This window comes from Bison bison, unplaced genomic scaffold (assembly GCF_000754665.1).
Source record: "Bison bison bison isolate TAMUID 2011002044 unplaced genomic scaffold, Bison_UMD1.0 scf7180017864148, whole genome shotgun sequence".
In the NCBI taxonomy this organism is placed as follows: domain Eukaryota; kingdom Metazoa; phylum Chordata; class Mammalia; order Artiodactyla; family Bovidae; genus Bison; species Bison bison.
Genome location: NW_011494720.1, coordinates 7,574,201 through 7,592,185, shown reverse-complemented (window position 1 = coordinate 7,592,185; position 17,985 = coordinate 7,574,201). Strand labels below are relative to the sequence as shown.

Sequence of the window (17,985 nt, the reverse complement as noted above, 5' to 3'; positions counted from 1 at the left end):
GTTGGACACGACTGAAGCGACTTGGCAGCAGCAGCAAACCTCTTCAACAGTGTTTCGTAATTCAGTTGTTACAAACAGTATTTCCCCACAGGTTTAGTGTTAGAATAACCGTTTGGGTAGAGGCCAACTGGTAATAATGAAGCTGATAGGCTATTTATTTCCCATTAAACAAGAGCATATAATTATCCCTGTTATACATACACAAGGCTGAAACAGCTTTCAAAAATAAATATAAAAAGATAAAAACATAATTGAGATTAAATTCTACTTTAAATCCATCAGATTGGTGGTGGTTTAGTCACTAAGTTGTCTTTGAAGGTGAGGAAAAGTGGCTTAGTTTTAATAAAAATGGACTGTGACCCAGGAATTCTAATAAAGGCTAATGATATTTAAGATTGAAGGGAGATGCATGCGAAGAGTAACATGGAAACTCGTATTACCATATGTAAAATAGATAGCCAATGGGAAATTGCTGTATGGCTCAGGAAACTCAACCCCAGGTCTGTATCAACCTAGAGGGGTAGGATGGGGAGCTAGAGGGGAGGGAGGTTCAAAAAGGAGGGAATATATGTATACCTGTGGCTGATAGCTCAGTTGGTAAATAATCCGCCGGCAAAGCAGGAGATACTGGTTCAATTCCTGGGTCAGGAAGATCCCCTGGAGGAGGGAAAGGCTACCCACTCCAGTATTCTGGCCTGGAGAATTCCACAGACTGTATAGTCCATGGGGTCATAAAGAGTCAGACGTGACTGAAGGACTTTCACACACACACATGGCTGATTCATGTTGAGGCTTGACAGAAAACAAAATTCTGTAAAGCAATTATCCTTCAATAAAAAAATTAATTAATTAAAAAAAAAAAAAGAGCGAAGGGAGAGAGGGATGGTCTCAGAAAAGATAAGCATTCAGGTATTTCCTGACAAAGCTGCCCAAACTATCTACTTAATGTTCTTTTACAAGGAATTCCCCACCTCCCCCATCTGCCTGTTCTCATAGTATAGTGATCATGCAAAACAAAGTGTGTATGTGTGCTGAAATGTCTTTTTTCCCTCTTTTTCATTGTGCTTTTCTAGATTCAAGGTAACTAAATTTCAGAACCATCTGCTTTATGTATTTTAACATATAATCATCCAAACAAGTTTTGAGGATAACTTTTCCTGTTTTCACAGACGAGGGCTCAGAGGCACAGAAAAACTCAGCGACATGTATGAGATTCCAGAGCTGGAAAGCAGGGAGCTAACATTTGGACCCAGGCAGACTGGACCCAGTCAGGCTTGTCATCACTTTTCTGTAGGGAGAACAGTGTTTTCCAAAAGCATATTCAATAATCTCACCAATAGGCCCTTTAGTGTTGTCTCTGCTACAAATGAAGCAGAGCTATGCATACCTGAGAATATGAACTGACCATAGTTGCAGGCTTCATCGTTTCTTCATCTTTAAAACCTACCCTTTTCCTGTCTGTAAAGGTGGTTGAGAGAATGATTGCAGTAAAATCAGAAGGCGTATGTCAGAGTTTTTAGTTTCTCTGGAGCTAAGAGAGGTTTAATGTGTAACTATGAAATTGAGCAAGCACATTATTTACCATCTTTCCAGAAAAGTGTACTATTATGTCAAATCACCTCTATTATATATGTTGTTGTTTTGCGCTCACTCAGTCGTGTCTGACCCTTTGCAGTCCCATGGCTTGTAGCCCTCTAAGCTCCTTTGCCCGTGGGATTTTCCAGGAGCGCATACTGGAGCGAGTTGCCATGTCCTCCTCCAGGGGATCTTCCTGACCCAGAGACTGAACCCGTGTCTCTTGTGTCTCCTGCACTGGCAGGCGGGTTCTTTGCCACTAGTGCCCCATGGGAGCCCCCCGTAGATAATGTTAAGAACAATATAATCGTTAATAACTTTGATTGGCACCTTTGTTGCCTATTATCAGTTAGTGTTCACCAAAACGGATTTCTCAACAAACATTTTTAAGTTAATTATTATGCCTACTTAGGATGCTTGAAATTTTATACTAATCACACTAAATTTCACAAGGAAATTGGGGTTCCAAGGAATTCAGAAGTTTTGACCTTAGACGGTGTTAAAAAAAGGGACTTTCTAAAGAACTTAGCATAATTCTAAAAATCAAGTTTTAGTACACAGGTATTTGTGACTGGTCAACTCTCTTCCATAAATTAACATGTGATTCTTTTATGCAGTTAGGAAAATGTAAGTTAATACTACCTGTTCACATATTTAGGACTTTGTTAAAAAGACAGCAGTTAATTTCTCCCGTATTCAGCAGCCAACCTCTCTTGTTCTATACAACCCAAGTGTGCTAAATCAAATCGTGTCAACCAGATTCCAGGCAGCAGAGCCTAGGGAAGATGTTGCCTAGATATTTCCTGTTCTCTCCTAGCTTCTCTCACCGTTGGACAAGTCAGCTCAGTGGCTGCCGTGTGGCGCTCCCAGCACTACACCGTCCCATCTTTCTGACGCCGTCTGGAGAAACATGCTGAGCATTTGCCCTAACTCCACTTTTTAAACAATTAAAAAGATTTTCCTCCACTTAACACTCTTTGTGGTCACTGTCCAATAGTCTTTATGGTACTTTTTAAACTCTGATATTCTAAAAAAATTTTCTCTCACTTTCATGTTAAAAGGCTAACGGACAAAAAAACCTAAGGTAAATTGATTTAGACATGCCTGAAATACAAGAGTCATTAACATTTCAGGACAGCTGGAAATCCTAAAGGAAGGAACTGTATTCAACAAGTTGTGGCACTGGAAAAGAGACTGAAAGTCTCTCAATCGTATCTGACTCTTTGTGACCCCACGGACTGTGGCCTGCCAAGGTCCTCTGTCCATGGAATTCTTCAGGCCAGAGGACTGGAGTTGGTAGTGTTCCCTTGTCCAAAGGATCTTCACAATCTAGGGATCGAACCTAGGTCTCCCGCATTGCGGGCAGACTCTTTACCATCTGAGCCATCAGGGAACCCCAATGACTCATCAAAACTGTTTGCACGGTTATGTGAAAATCAAAATTGGGTGGTTTGAGTTATATGGGTGGGAATCATGATAAATATGCCAATGGAAGTTTCTAGGTTTAGGAATGCATGTGCAAGTGATGCTGGTACACAGATGCTGTGAATATGCACACCATAGGGAGGCAGGTGAAGTGGGGTTCGAGAAGATTCCACCTAACATCCTGAAAGTTCTCTTTTCTTTTGGAAAACTCCTGCTATCTGAACCCATCCTGCTAACACCATCTTCAGGAAGGGAAGCAAAGCCTCCAAAAGGGTCCTTGTTTCTGCCTGCATCAACCACAGAATTAGATGCAACAAAACTTAATCTCATCATGCCGCCTCCACCAAGACTGACTTTGATTCTGTCTGTTCTTACCTTTCTGAGATAAGTTTAAACAGGGATTGTCATAGGGAATAAGTCCCAAGTAAAACTGACTTCTTAATAAAAGAACACTTGCCTTAATAAGAAAATGTGACAAAGTCTAAATAAGGAATGATGAAAGCTGCAAAGCAGCACACACCTTTTCCATTTGGTTGTTTCTAATCCTCGGTGCTTTTAAAAACTGAATTTTCGGGTAATGTTACACGGTTCTCTTCCACATCTTCTTCACCAATAGAGCTGGCTGGTATGCAGATATCATTTGTAAAGCACAAATATTACCAAAGTTCCCACCCTGGCATATTGATCTAGTTGAAACAAAACAAACCATACCTTCTCTATCAAACCCCCGTTACTAATAGGAACAAGAAAAATAAATATCTAGATTATTAGATTGAGGATTTAAAAGCATATTTCATTCTATTTTTTAATGGAATAAATTGGCATGAAAAGGTAGGAAAACCAATTACATTTATGGTTTTAAAGTGAAAGTGAAGTCGCTCAGTCGTGCCCAACTCTTTGCGACCCCATGGATAGTAGCCTGCACCAAGCTCCTCCGCCCATGGGATTTTCAAGGCAAGAGTACTGGAGTGGGTTGCCATTTCCTTCTCCAGGGAATCTTCCCAACTCAGGGATCGAACCCAGGTCTCTCACATTATAGTTTAATAAAGGTAAATAAAAGCCAAATTATACCCAACAGTTAAATTTTTTTAATTCTAGGGTATATATACTGGGGGTGGGGGTGGGAATAGCACAAGAAAGTCAGTTCAGGGCTTTTTTATGAACGAATGATACCCCTGTCTTTCCCATGAAAAGCTTCTAAGCAATTCTGTAAACCAAACTGGTCACATAAGACATAGGATGGTGGCAGACTCTCACACTTGTTACTTTTAATTCCCAAGGGGTCAGTAGCTAATATTTTCACTTCTGGGTAAGAGAAAAGGCATTCTGGTCCATTAATTCGCCTACTCGCTCCTGGAGGACATTAACCAACTCTGCTATCACAAAGACATGGGTGTCATCAATGTCCTGAATGATGAACTTCTTCCCGAGGGCGTTTGACTCGTCCAAGTACAGCAGAAACTGCTTCATGGCAGGGTCACTGTCGAGACAGAACACGTGATGAGACAAGTACAGCAGCAACTGCTTCGCGGCAGGGTCACGTCCAGATAGAACACGTGACAAGGCGACACCTTGCTGTCTAGGTGTGCCAGCGACCTGAACAATGAAGACTGAGCACAGACTGTTTGAGGACAATTTCAAAAGTTGTCAAGTGTTCCCCACCCCTCCCCTCTCTTCTCTGCCCCAAGGGCTGACGATTCACTGATGCAGCTTCATTGAGAACAGTTGGTGGAAGTTTAGAAGAGGCCAACGATGAGATTTTAAATAATAATCTGTCAGCGACAAGTGTAAAAGTAAAGCAACAGTCACAACTCTGTAGTTAACAGGGACCCAAAGCACGGCCCTGTTGACTGATTTTAAAAATGTCAAAGACAATGTCTGGCTGATAATAAATATTCAACTATTTTTCTCTTCTTTAATTCTGAACCTTGTTAAGTCTGAACTATCACTTAGAATCTTTAAAGGAAATTCTAACCAAATATTTTTGAACATACTGAGCTCAAAAAAAGAGCTAAATTCAACTCTATTTGTGATTTTTAGCTTGGAATAAACAGGATAGTCTTAAGGCAAAGAGATAAAATTTTTTGGATTTATAGAAATGCTTTTTATAAAAACCTGAATCACAACAAAGGATATAATATACAATAATGTGTTTAGCAAAAGATGAATATAAAATTATGTCCGGTTACATACAGGTTTTTTTTTAATTCTTAGAGAAAACATAATCTCACACAATCTTTCATTTTTTTTGAGGGATGTCAACATCAATTGCAAAAATACCTATTTAATTCAAAGAGGTCAGTGTAATTTAGTAAAAACTGTATACATCTTATTGCTTTTAAGTACAAGCATAGGTATATGTCGGAGAAGGCGATGGCACCCCACTCCAGGACTCTTGCCTGGAAAATCCCATGGACGGAGGAGCCTGGTGGGCTGCAGTCCATGGGGTCTCGAAGAGTCAGACACGACTGAGCGACTTCCCTTTCACTTTTCACTTTCACGCATTGGAGAAGGAAATGGCAACCCACTCCAGTGTTCCTCCCTGGAGAATCCCAGGGACGGGGAGCCTGGTGGGCTGCCGTCTATGTGGTCGCACAGAGTCGGACACGCCTGAGGGACTCAGCAGCAGCATGGGTGTATGTGAAGCTACTAGGTAATGGATTTCAATCACTAAACGAGTGCGGGGCATGGCATATTAACTACGAACAAAGTCAACTCTTCCTGAAAAAACGGCTGTCTTAATTACTTTCAACAACTTACCTTCCAAATAATTTTATTAACAATTTACTATGCTCTAAAATTATGTGAATAAATAAGCAGGTCTGCCCATGTCAGAAACAACACAGATTTTAAATTTAGCTCCTAGTCTGTTTGTTACCTTAGGTTCAGAATACTAAGGTTATATTTACCCACTTAAGTTTGGCAAAATTCAGTTAAGTTCTATAGTTGCTGTATCAGAATGACCATACTAATGTGGGGTACTGATTTGCTCAGAAGTAGCAAATATGCTATTTTAAGTTTTATTCCCTCATTCAGTGAAAACTTACTGAATACCCAACATGTGTCCACTGCTATTGTGGTCCGGGGGATCCAGCAGTGAGGCAAACAATAATTCAGAACCCTTTCTATTGCGGAGCTTACAGTCTAGTGGTAACACTATGACAAACGCACAAAAACCAAGGAATCGGAGTGAGAAATGGCAGTGACGACAGTGACGTGATCTTGGAAGTTTAAGAAGGGGCCTCAGGGAAGGCCTTACTGAGCAGGTGGTATCTGAACAAACGTCAGAAGGAGGCAGGGAGCGAACCATGGGGTGACGCGACGCAGAGCTGCCCAGGCAGAGCCAACAGCAAGGCCACAGAGCTGGAGGGGGCAGCCGGGGGTTGGGCGGGAGCAGCACCAGATGAGGTCAGAGCTTTATCCTGATTTAACTTACAAACTGACCTGACTTTTAAATGTTAAGGATCATACTGACTGCAGGGCTGAGAAAAGACTGGTGGATGGTGGAGGCAAGGCTGGAAGGAGGGAGACTCATTAGAAGGTGACCGCGGTAATCCAGACAAGACACAACAATCTGGACCTCGGTGGTAAAAACGAGCTTGGGCAGTGGCTGACTGCTAGACACATGCCGAATGTAAAGCCAACATAACCTGCTGAGACTGGACTCGAACTTTGAGAGGAATTAAGGAGATGCCAAGACTTTTGGCCTGAGATAATAGAGAGATGAAGCGGCCTTGCACTGAGATGAGGAGGAACACGGAAGGATAAGTAAGCAGGTAAGATCAGGAGTCCAGTTTCAGGCATGTTACCTTTGAGATGTCGCCCGCGTGAAGCGGTTGAGCAGGAAGCCAGATATACAATTCTGCATTTCAGCAGTGAAGTCAAGAACAAGGACTCAGTCAGTCAGCAGTGTCTAGATGGCATTTAGAGCCGTGACCAAGGAGGGAGCAGAGCTAGAGAGGACAGTCCAGGCACCAAGCCCTGGACAGCCCAACCCCAAAAGGTTAGGAAGGAAAGGAGGAACCAGCAAAACAGACTATAACGTGACCACTGAGGTCGGAAGAAAATCTGAAGCGTATTTACAAGTTATGTTAACAAAGGATATCCAGGAAGACGCAGAGATCAACCGGGTCAAACGCTGTTAACAGGAATAGCGAGATAAGGACTGAAAACTGACCACACAAGAGCAGTTTCAAGACGATGACAACACAGCAAAGAATCTGACTGGAGTGGTTTCTAGACTGAGAGGAAAGAAATCAGAGAAAGGTGAACAGAGATGTATCTTCTGAGAAATTCTGCTACAAAGAGCAGGAAAATCAAGCGGGAGTTGGAGAAGGATATCACTCACAGCGTCACGGCAGGAAGAGTGTATGGGCCCAGGTCCATGTGATAAAAGACTCGAGAATGTTCTGACTGCTTCCATTTTCTCAATTAAACAAGAAACAAATTGACCAGCTGAGGTGAGGACAGGGGTGGTTTTTGCCATAAGAGAAGGTGAAATACCACATTCCATTCATTCCAAGATTTGAATTATCTCCCAAACTGGGATGGGACTCGATTTAATGGTATGTGTTTTTTCTTAAGAGGGACATAACATACTGCTAAATTTTAAAACTGGTGGACTCTTAATTTGATGAAATACAACAGCTTGACTGGGAAACTGGGAGAACAAATGAAAACTTAGGAACTTGCAGGCTACATTTATTTAAGTCGTGAGTTTAGTAACAGTCATGAATTTAAAGTGAGACCGATCAGTATGCTCTCCAGCCATCTAGAGCTGTGGAAGTAAAGGTTCACAACAGCGGGAGGGCTAGACTGAACCGGACCTGGTGAATGTGACTGAGAGAGGGCCAAGGGAGTTGAGGGTCTTTAAGAGGACGAGTACACTGATGGAAGCGAGGGTGTGGGGACCATGCAGGACAGGGAAGAGCTGGGGGGATCAGCAGACTGCAGGTCTGGGAGAATCAAAGGAGCCACCAGGGAGGTCCCAAGGAACTGTGTTAGCTGCTTAGTCGTGTCTGACTCTTTGCAACCCCATACACTGAAGCCCACCAGGTTCCTCTGTTCATGGGATTCTCCAGGCAAGAACACTGGAGTGGGCTGCCATTTCCTTCTCCAAAAGAAACTATTAACTCTAAACTAGGGTATTAGAGGGCATGAACTGGAAAGAGGAGGTGGTGGTCAGAGGTGGGTGCCTGAAACAGAGATTTTGACAAGACCACAATACTGGTAGGTGTGACAATGCAAATGAATGGCGACAGCAGGGCAAGGAAAGCTCATTGGAAAAGGAGGTCAAAAAGCTGAGAGGTCATCAGGGGACTGAAAGGACTACACACATGAAATCACTTAAGAATCTGTGGAGTGCTCCTGAAGAGTGACAGGTCGCCTTCGAAGAAAAACCTTCAAGCAAAGACTGGGGTGTTTGTAGATGATTACAAGAGAGAATTACTGGGTGGGTTCATCAGATTGGGAACCGGGGGTTTTCCTGGACAGGGTGGAGGATTTCTGGAAGTGGCAATAAGAAAGAAGGCAGTCAGTCAGTCAGTTCAGTCACTCAGTTGTGTCCGACTTTTTGCAACCCCATGAACCGCAGCCCGCCAGGCTTCCCTATCCGTCACCAACTCCCAGAGTCCACCCAAACCCATGTCCATCAAGTCGGTCATGCCATCCAACCATCTCATCCTCTGCCGTCCCCTTCTCCTCCTGCCCTCAATCTTTCCCAACATCAGGGTCTTTTCAAATGAGTCAGCTCTTCGCATCAGGTGGCCAAAGTACCAGAGTTTCAGCTTCAACATCAGTCCTCCCAAAGAACACCCAGGGCTCATCTCCTTCAGAATGGACTGGTTGTATCTCCTTGCAGTCCAAGGGACTCTCAAGAGTCTTCTCCAACACCACAGTTCAAAAGCATCAATTCTTCGGCACTCAGCCTTCTTCACAGTCCAACTCTCACATCCATACATGACCACAGGAAAAACCATAGCCTTGACTAGACATGCCGGGAGCCAGCACGGGAGTTTCCACCCATGACAAAGGTCATGCAGAGAGGCCTGATATGCAAAGGCGAGTCAGGACTCAAGGGGCCCCCCCTGGACCTGCCTGAGCATCTACCCCAAAACCAGAATCTGTCTGTTTTACTATTTTACAACTTTCACCAACTCCTCTGACATTAACAAGGGGCTATCCCCTACCACTTTTTCTCTGAAGAAAATCAACTTAGAGCTCTAGCTAATTAGCCTCCTGGGCATAATAGGAGTGTTTAAATCCAAACCCCTCAGATGGCTAACTTGCCTGACGGGTTTACCCGGACTCCTACAGCTACGCATACGTCTCCCAACCTCAAGAGGCATGGGAGGCTTAAGATATTCAAATAGTATATTCAAATAGTATAGAGCCTCTCAGGGAGTTAGAAATTGTCAGAATAGAACTAGTAGAAGATTTCATTGTTGAGCCAATGCTTGCTGCCAAGTTTCCACATCCCCTGTATTGTATCCTTGGAAGTGTATTAATTAATATAGTTGGTATGTAGAAAAAATAAGTAGTGGCCTTGGTGCTAACAACTTTAGACCCTTAAGGTAATCAATTCTTTCCTTGTTGTAAACCCACTGCACCTCTGCCCTATAGGAATGCAACTTTATCTAATACCTTCGGAGGATGGCGCCAAACTTTAAAATAATTACTCTTAGAGAAAGTAAGTCTTATGGTTGACAAACCTTTATCAGAGTCATAAAATGTTAACAGGCCTTCTGGCCAGAAGATGATGTGAATCACCTAAGCCATTTGTATACAGTAAGTTTGCAGAAAAGAAAGCCTGGTCTCGATAAGGATCAAGGACTGCTGACTTTGCATGATTTCACACCCCCTATTATCCTCTATGCACAACTTAAGGTACATAAGCTCCCTTTGAAAATAAAGCTACGGGCCTTGTTCAAAGCTTGGTCTCTCCGTGTGGTTCTTTCTTGTTTCCTTCTCTTTCCTTTTCCTTTTCAGGCTGATCCCCTGGAGTGCAGGGGCTCTCTGCGTTCACTTTCCTGCCTAGGCTTGTAAGACCCACTAGAGAAGGTGCCTAAGGTGGGGCACCTTCAGTGATTCGAGAGGGCGCCTGCGGCCTACGTGAATAGAGCAAGTCCTATGCTGGGGCTTTATTGGCTTTCTGCGTAAACCAAGGAATATCAGCCTCTTTTCTCTCCTCTATTTTCTTAACTGCAAAATTCTTTCCTTATCTCTTTCTCTATTTCTATCCTTTTCGCCAACGCCATCATCCTGAGGGAATCCCTGGATCCAACCGGGGCTGGACCCCGGTAAGACGGACCTTTGTTGGCAAAGTAATGTCTCTGCTTTTTAATATGCTGTCTAGGCTGGTCATAACTTTTCTTCCAAGGAGTAAGCATCTTTTAATTTCAGGGCTGCAATCACCATCTGCAGTGATTTTGGAGCCCAGAAAAATACAGTCAGCCACTGTTTCCCCATCTATTTGCCATGAAGTGATGGGACCGGATGCCATGATCTTAGTTTTCTGAATGTTGAGCTTTAAGCCAACCTTTTCACTCTCTTCTTTCACTTTCATCAAGAGGCTCTTTAGTTCTTCTTCACTTTCTGCCATAAGGGTGGTGTCATCTGCATATCTGAGGTGATTGATATTTCTCCCACCAATCTTGATTCCAGCTTGTGCTTCATCCAGCCCACCATTCCTCATGATCTACTCTGCATATAAGTTAAATAAGCAGGGTGTCAAATATACAGCCTTGATGTACTCCTTTTCCTATTTGGAACCAGTCTGTTGTTCCATGTCCAGTTCTAACTGTTGCTTCCTGACCTGCATACAGGTTTCTCAAGAGGCAGGTCATGTGGTCTGGTATGCCCATCTTTCAGAATTTTCCACAGTTTATTGTGATCCACACAGTCAAAGAAGATAGATACCCATCCTATTTCTTGGCCCAAAGGTACAAGATATATTAGACAAAAAAGGTCAACAGAGTGGGCTCAGGGGAAAGCTAGGTTTTATTATAACAACAACAAAAAGGGGAATTGGGGGAGAAGAAAGATGGAAAGTTGAGAGAAGAAGCTGGGATCCAGGGGGTTCCTGCTTTCACTAGGTTCTAGAGGCCAAAGTGGAAAGGATGGGCTAGGGGTGAGGGGGAGGTAGAATTTAAGTGCCGATGAACAGAGCCATAAGGTAGTGAATGTAAAATGAATGAGGATGACCTGGAAATCTGTGGCGTTTTGGGTGACTGAGGGCCTAGGAATGAGAGTCTCAAGGCTGATAATAACATGAAAGAGAAGAGCGGAAAAGTTGGCTTAAAACTCAACATTCAGATAACTAAGATCACGGCATCTGGTCCCATCACTGCCCATGCAGGATGGGAGAAACAACAGGGTCTTCAATAAATACAAAGAGAGGCAATGTGATGGTCACAGATTTAATCAGACACTGAGGATGTTAAATTTACACCTGCAGTAACTCCCTAATTTTGGCAGTTACACAGAATAAAAATTTAAGTAAGAAATTTTTGTAAAGCAACACCAGCCTGAATTGAGAAATCTCACTGAAGTAGACAATCGTACCAATCATCCAATCATCTTACCAATCATACCCAGGCTGTGAAATATTAAAAAAAAAAAAAAAAGAGTTTAAAGAATAATTCTAGAAAGAATCTGGCAGTAACGAAGCAGCTGAACAGGGTTCTTTCAGATTTTACAGAAATGAAAATGGGAAGGCCCACAGGACGGGGAAACCAAACCTTCAGCTTCTCTACAACTTCTGTCTTCCTGCTCACACTCTTTAAAATCTCAGCTACTGTCTCAATTGCTCCAAGCCTATACATGTAAAAGGGGGTTTGGGGGTGGGGAGAGGTGGATAAAGGAAGGAGGGCAGTTTAAGGGGAGACAGAAACCACCCCTTGGCCTCAGCGCTCTGCACCCAGGCTGCTCCCTCACGTCCCTGCGAGGAGGGACATGCCTGTCTCTCTCTTGGTGACTCTGGTGCCCACTTGACCCCCACGGCCTTTCCTGTCCTGAACTGCCTTAGACCCCACAGGAATCTTAGTATCTCCTACAAAAAGCACACATTCAGAGGCTTCTTAAAAAGATACACTTTAGGTGGCAAGCCATACAATAGTTTTTTGTTAGCCCTTTAAAATAAACTGTGGGTCTAATTGGAACAATGAGGAGAACTAAGGACATTATAAATACTGCTGTCCGAATTGATACGTTGTCTTGTTACTGAGTGCAGTGCATTCACAGAAGACACACAATTGACTAGCTACTGGGATTAGAGACAGCAAAGGTGAAGTGGTTATGAAGACTTTCATCTCCAGAAATTTTACAAATAAAATACATCTGCATACTTTCCATTGAATAAAAGTTGAACAAACTGAAACCAAGAAGTGCCAGGGACTCATATCTGTGTTTTTAACCAGTAGGTCAGTGTTTTCAAAATTTCTGCCATTTGCAGACTACCCTTGCCATTTTAGCCATCTCCTATTACACATGCATTACGTATTACTAAGTCTTGTTTTTTTTTAATTGCCTTTAAGTCAAATTAACGTTTCAGCTTAACTTCACCTAGTACAAAATCACCAGTCATCCTGATGTTTTATTTTTTTCTGATGAATTAATATGGTCATAGAGAAAGTAATTTTGTGTATAACTAAATCACTCTGCAGTAAACCTCAAATTAACATTGTAAATCAACTGTACTCCAATTAAAAGAAAAAAAAAGCTACTCTGATGTAACTTGCCAAAAAGGAGGCCTATTGTACCTTTTCTGTACTGAAACTTGAATTCAATCTATCAAGACCCACTCTAGTTCACTGTCGTAGTATACAAGCTCCAAAGGAACACTAATCATCTGAAATTTAAAGTGAAATTATACCCCTTGATTCAATTTTATTACCAAAATTCTTTCAATAAACAAATATTTACTAAGTAGCTCTCTCTCTATATATATCTCAGGCATTGTTCTGGGTGCCCAAGAAACTTCAGTGAATGTAATGTGGCCTTGCTAAGAATACAAAGCAAAGGCTCACAAAAGATACTATAAATACTGTGAAAGAATAGGACAGTGGTTAGACTGGCTTGGCCTTAGTTCTGATTTGCTTTTCAAATAGAATGCAGGTTTGGAAGCCAAAAGTGTAAGGACAAGACTGGTCTAATACTACCTATTTCTCCAGATTCTTTGCTCTCGTGCTGTGAACTGGTTGGAACTTGCACCTGTACTACAAATCTTCCTTGCTGAAGCCCTTGCCAAACCAACTGTGATTAAGTATCACACCAGAGGTCTGCTCGAGCACCTGGAATCGGACGCAGACATGTGCTGAGCATATGTGGCTTGCTTCAGTAACTGCTGTGGTTGGCTCCACTAGGGAAACTCTTGGTGTGAGGCTGGCAGTCAATGACAAGAGGTGGATCCCAAAAAACAGGAAGTTTCCACCAACCTCATTTTGACAAAAAAATATGAAAATCTTTAGACTCTGGTATTGATAAGCGTTGGGAAGAAAGAATCTTATTATATTCATGTACTTTTCAATTTTTCAATTCACTGACAGTTGGGACTAAATGGCCAACGTTATACACTGTTTATTTTTTTAATGGAGATCTGTACTCCAATTCACCTAAATGCTTCATACCATCTATGAATATTATGAGATGATAAACAGAAGTATACAGCTGCTGTTGTATTATCAACAGTCTTCCCTTTGGCATCAAGTATAGACATGAGGGGACTGAAGGACTCGTTCAGGTACCACCATCCCCACAGGTGCACCTACTCATGAAGGAGGGCCACTGGCCCTGGCCATGCCCTTTACGACTCTATTATCGCTTAGATCTGGAGCCTTCTTGAAAGATCTCAATCTTTGGGAAGACAGCTGCCCTTGTGAAAAATTGTTCAGGCTACACTTCAGATTTCACCATGAAGGGAAAAATTAAGTTTTGCAAGGATAGTTGTTATTGCCTAGTCATTAAGTTGTGTCTGACTCTTGTGACCCCATGAACTATGGACTGCCAGGCTCCTCTGTCCACGGAATTTTTCAGGCAAGAACATTGGAGTGGGTTGCCATTTTCTACTCCAGATCTTCCTGACCCAGGGATCAAACTCGGCCGGGTCTGCTGGGTTTCCTGCACTGGCAGGCAGGTTCTTTACCACTGAGCCACCAGGGAAGCCCCTGCTAGGATAGCATCCCTCTGAAAAATAAAATCTAATCTTAGGGCAAGACAATTCTCCACTGCAAAACTGATTACCAAACTTCAGCTGATTAAGTGCACTGTGTTAAAATCCTTTTGTATGCACAGTTCTGACTTAGGAGATTTGGGGTGAGGTCTGAAAATTTTCATTTCTAACAAGCTCCAGATGGTGCTGGTGCTGCTCATCTGGGCAATACATGGAAAAACAAGGTGGCAGAAGACCACTAGCGCCCAGGGACAATTTCGAGGCTGGTCACAAGCAAACCAGTGGGAGCTTGCCCCGTCAGGAAAAAGTACCTCAGTTCCTCTTACAAACTTGCGCTCTCTGTTCTTAGGGCTAAAACTGAAAGCCTACCACCAAAACTTTTATGAGTCACCCAAAGTTTTGCTCTTTAAAATGCTTCCCAGCTATCACTAAAAAATATATACGCATGTGTGTAATACAATTCAAACCATCATTCCAAAAGGACTATTTTGGAAACAAACTAAATTATTCCCAGGTTATTCTTGAATAGGTAAGAATGACAAAAAATGGATATGGGATGGGATTAGGGAGCATAGCAAGGACAGAAAGACAATGTGATAAAAGAGCCATCACACATCATGAGGGAAGGAAATAAATGTTGGACAATTATTCAGCTATCGACCAAAAAAAAAAAAAGACAGCTAATTTAATTTGCCCCTCCTCTCAATAAATTCCAGATGAATGAAATACAAAATATTAATTAAAAGAAAAATATGAAGACCCTAGGAGAGAGGTAAATACCAATCAAATCCAGAAGGAAGATTAAATTTGGAAGAATTGGAAAAAATAAAAGGGAAAAACAGCTGACAATGTGTGTGTGGATCCTCTGTGTTAAAAAAAAATAACATTAAAAGACCAACCAGAAAAATGTTTTTATTAGCTATGACAAAGTAATAAGAAAAATAAAAAACAAGTAGCTCAGAAGTGTTTTCCAAAAGACAACCGCGAAGTATGCTTGGAATTCTGGGATCTAGATCCATCCCTTGGCTTTCCCAAGTGAACGTTTCCCTCATTTCTAGCATTTACTTCCATCACCAAACATTCTAGTCTCTCACGTTAAAATAGTGAGAGTAACAAGCAGCAGAGTATCTTAACCAATCCTTCCTCTGTGACCAACCCATTTCTCTATCCCTTTGCTTCCCAGGTGGCTCAGATGGTAAAGAATCTGCCTGCAATGCGGGAGAACTGGGTTCCATCCCAGGGTCAGGAAGAGCCCCTGGCAAAGGAAATGGCAACCCACTCCAGTATTCTTGCCTGGGAAATCCCATGGAGGGGGAGCCTGGGGTGCTGCAGTCCATGGGGTTGCAGAGAGTCAGACACAACTGAGCGACTTCACTTGTTCATTATCAAGACAAACAGTCTCACTTCCTTTCCTCCCTTCCCCTTTCTGAAGTATCTATCCCACCTTTCCACTAAATTATTGGAACTCTGATTAAAAAAAAAAAAGAAAAAAATCAATGACCTCCAGTGTCTTCATCTTACTCAACCTCTCACCACCACTTAACACAGCCTACTTGCTTTCGTGAAACGTTCCCTTAGGTTCCCTTCCACTTCACTGGCTGTTTTCTTAATTATCTTTGGGGTCTCCACTCAAGCTAAATCTGCACTATCCATAAAGCAGCCCACTAGTCACACATCACTACTGAGCACTTGAAATATGGCTAGCCTGTGACTAGCTATAAGAGTACAGAAGACAGTGGATTTTGAAGCTCTACTATGGAAATGGGCTACAGTCTATGGGGTCGCACAGAGTCGGACACGACTGATGCAACCTAGCAGCAGCAGCATGGAAAAAGACTTAATACAATCCTGAAGTGTTAGTATGAACTTTGAGGATTTTGTACCTGATGAAATACTTCAGCTATACTGAGTTAAATAAATTGCACTTGTTTCATTTTACTTTTCAGTGTGGCTACTAGAAACTTTAAGACTAAATATGGGGCTCATGTTATATTTCTACTGGATGGTGCTGCTTGAAATGTCAGAATATCCGAGGGTTTGGTCTTGCTCCTCCCTGAACGCTGCCACCACAGAAACAGTATCATCATCCATATGATGGCTCACATTAGAGGTAAAGAAATGTAGACAGTAGTATTTTCAGACAATCAGGGCAGGATTCCCAGATGAAACAGAATTATTTGGTGGGGCTTAAAAAAAAAAAAAGTGGAGACTGAGCAAGACTGGTCCAGCAGTTCAGATTTTCAACTGGGGATAATTGAGCCCTACTTTAGCTCTAAGGAGCTAACTGCCCACAGCTTTTAGTTTCGCCTTTGGAATGTGTGCCTAGTTTAAGAAACCTCCAACTGGCTCTCCTGTTTTTTTCTCTTTTTTAAAGACCAAAGTTTGTGTGACTTTGGCAGGCCCTAAAATTCTAGTTAATCACCGATGACTTGAAAATACAAGCACTGTTCCCCTAAAGAGGGTTAATTTAACATATATGCTGCCTGCCACTGACCACAATTTGTTGGAAATAACGCCAATTACATCAATTCAACAGAGATGCTGAAAACTGGCACTAGGAAGAAACTTAGCAACAAAATTTGTCCCACTAGTTACTAAGCAAGAAAAATGAAGTTGAGAAAGCTGAAAGACTTGATTCATTCAGATCTTAAGAACAAAACAAAATGGATTTTGGAAACAGTACACATGCAAATCAAGACTCAATGTGCGGATTTAAAACTTAATAAGTATCAAAACTACTAACCATTCTATAAGCACTCCTTTCAAGACGTTGACCATCTTTTCCCAGTCAGAAGGTGCTGATGACCCTAAAAATGCTAACAAAGCCTAAGGTGACAAAATAGAAAAGCATTAACTTCAATATCCTTCGGTGATTTACTTCTGAACAGAGGCAAAATATTAAATGCCAAGACTAAACATATAAGTCTATGAAAACATAGAGCTAACATTAGGAAAACATCCAGATATTCTGATCTTTTAACAAAATTCAAACGAGTCTATTTGGGATAGTAACAATGCACAAATCTTATTTGCAAACAAACCTACCCCCAGTCAATCCTAATGAAAGCGTAATGGGGCCTAACTCCACAGCAATGTGGCCAATCCAGGTTTAGAACAAGTACATTATTCAAAATATTTCTTTTTCCCACCTAGAAGTATAATAAAAAGTAAAATTCTCGGAGACAGGAGTCACAGAATGGTAGCTTCGCAAGGGGCCTTAAAAATTATATGGGGGCTCCGACCATCTCGTTTTACAGATGAGATGGGGCAAAAAGATTTAAGTCGCAGCTACCAGCAGAAAAAGAACAATCCAAGTCTCCAGATCTTGTGTTATATTGCCAAATAAAATATGTACCCCAATGACGTGCGCTCGAAGGTAAGGAACCCATTCACCGCACGCCAAATTAACTCTTATTAAACTTCCACACTTGGGCGCTGGGCAATGCCCCCCTGCAAAAGAAATTCACAGTTCAACTGCCGCGGGGCAGCCGCCCGGCCTCGTCAGAAAGAGACAGGACAGAACCCTGTATCCCCGCAACCTGAAAGACAGGTTTCTGGAACTCTTCCCTCTCCTCCTTTTTTCTTGGAAACCCACAGAGCTTCCACGCACCCCAGGCTCCCCTATGGCTCCGAGGGCCGACGCCACGCACCTTTCCACCCACGGATCCCGCAGCGCCTAGACACCGACTACCGAATTCGCATGCGCCTCCTACGTCATAGCGACCGCGACGGCCTCGTGGGTGGGGCGCGCCGGCGAGGAGGAGGGACGTGGGCGGGGCTTCTTGCGGGGCGGGGCGAGGTGAGGTGAGGGCGGGGTC

At 42.6% G+C, this 17,985-nt stretch overlaps 1 protein-coding gene across 1 annotated transcript; it reads right to left on the bottom strand.

Moving 5' to 3' along the window:
- Positions 1-3,776: 3,776 nt before the first annotated feature.
- On the bottom strand, positions 3,777-17,893 carry GTF2H5 (general transcription factor IIH, polypeptide 5). The gene is made up of 3 exons (XM_010840879.1): positions 17,818-17,893; positions 16,911-16,993; positions 3,777-4,480 (listed from the first exon to the last, which is right to left on the bottom strand). The coding sequence occupies exons 2-3, from the start codon at positions 16,943-16,945 to the stop codon at positions 4,300-4,302; spliced, it is 216 nt and encodes a 71-aa protein (XP_010839181.1). The 5' UTR covers positions 16,946-16,993; positions 17,818-17,893; the 3' UTR covers positions 3,777-4,299.
- Positions 17,894-17,985: the final 92 nt, after the last annotated feature.

Coding starts and splice junctions, on each gene's coding strand:
- GTF2H5 (XM_010840879.1), bottom strand. CDS start 16,945: ATGGTCAACGTCTTGAAAGGAGTGCTTATAGAATG. Junction 4,481..16,910: donor AAAGGAGTGCTTATAGAATG/GTTAGTAGTTTT, acceptor CTGTCTCGACAG/TGACCCTGCCATGAAGCAGT.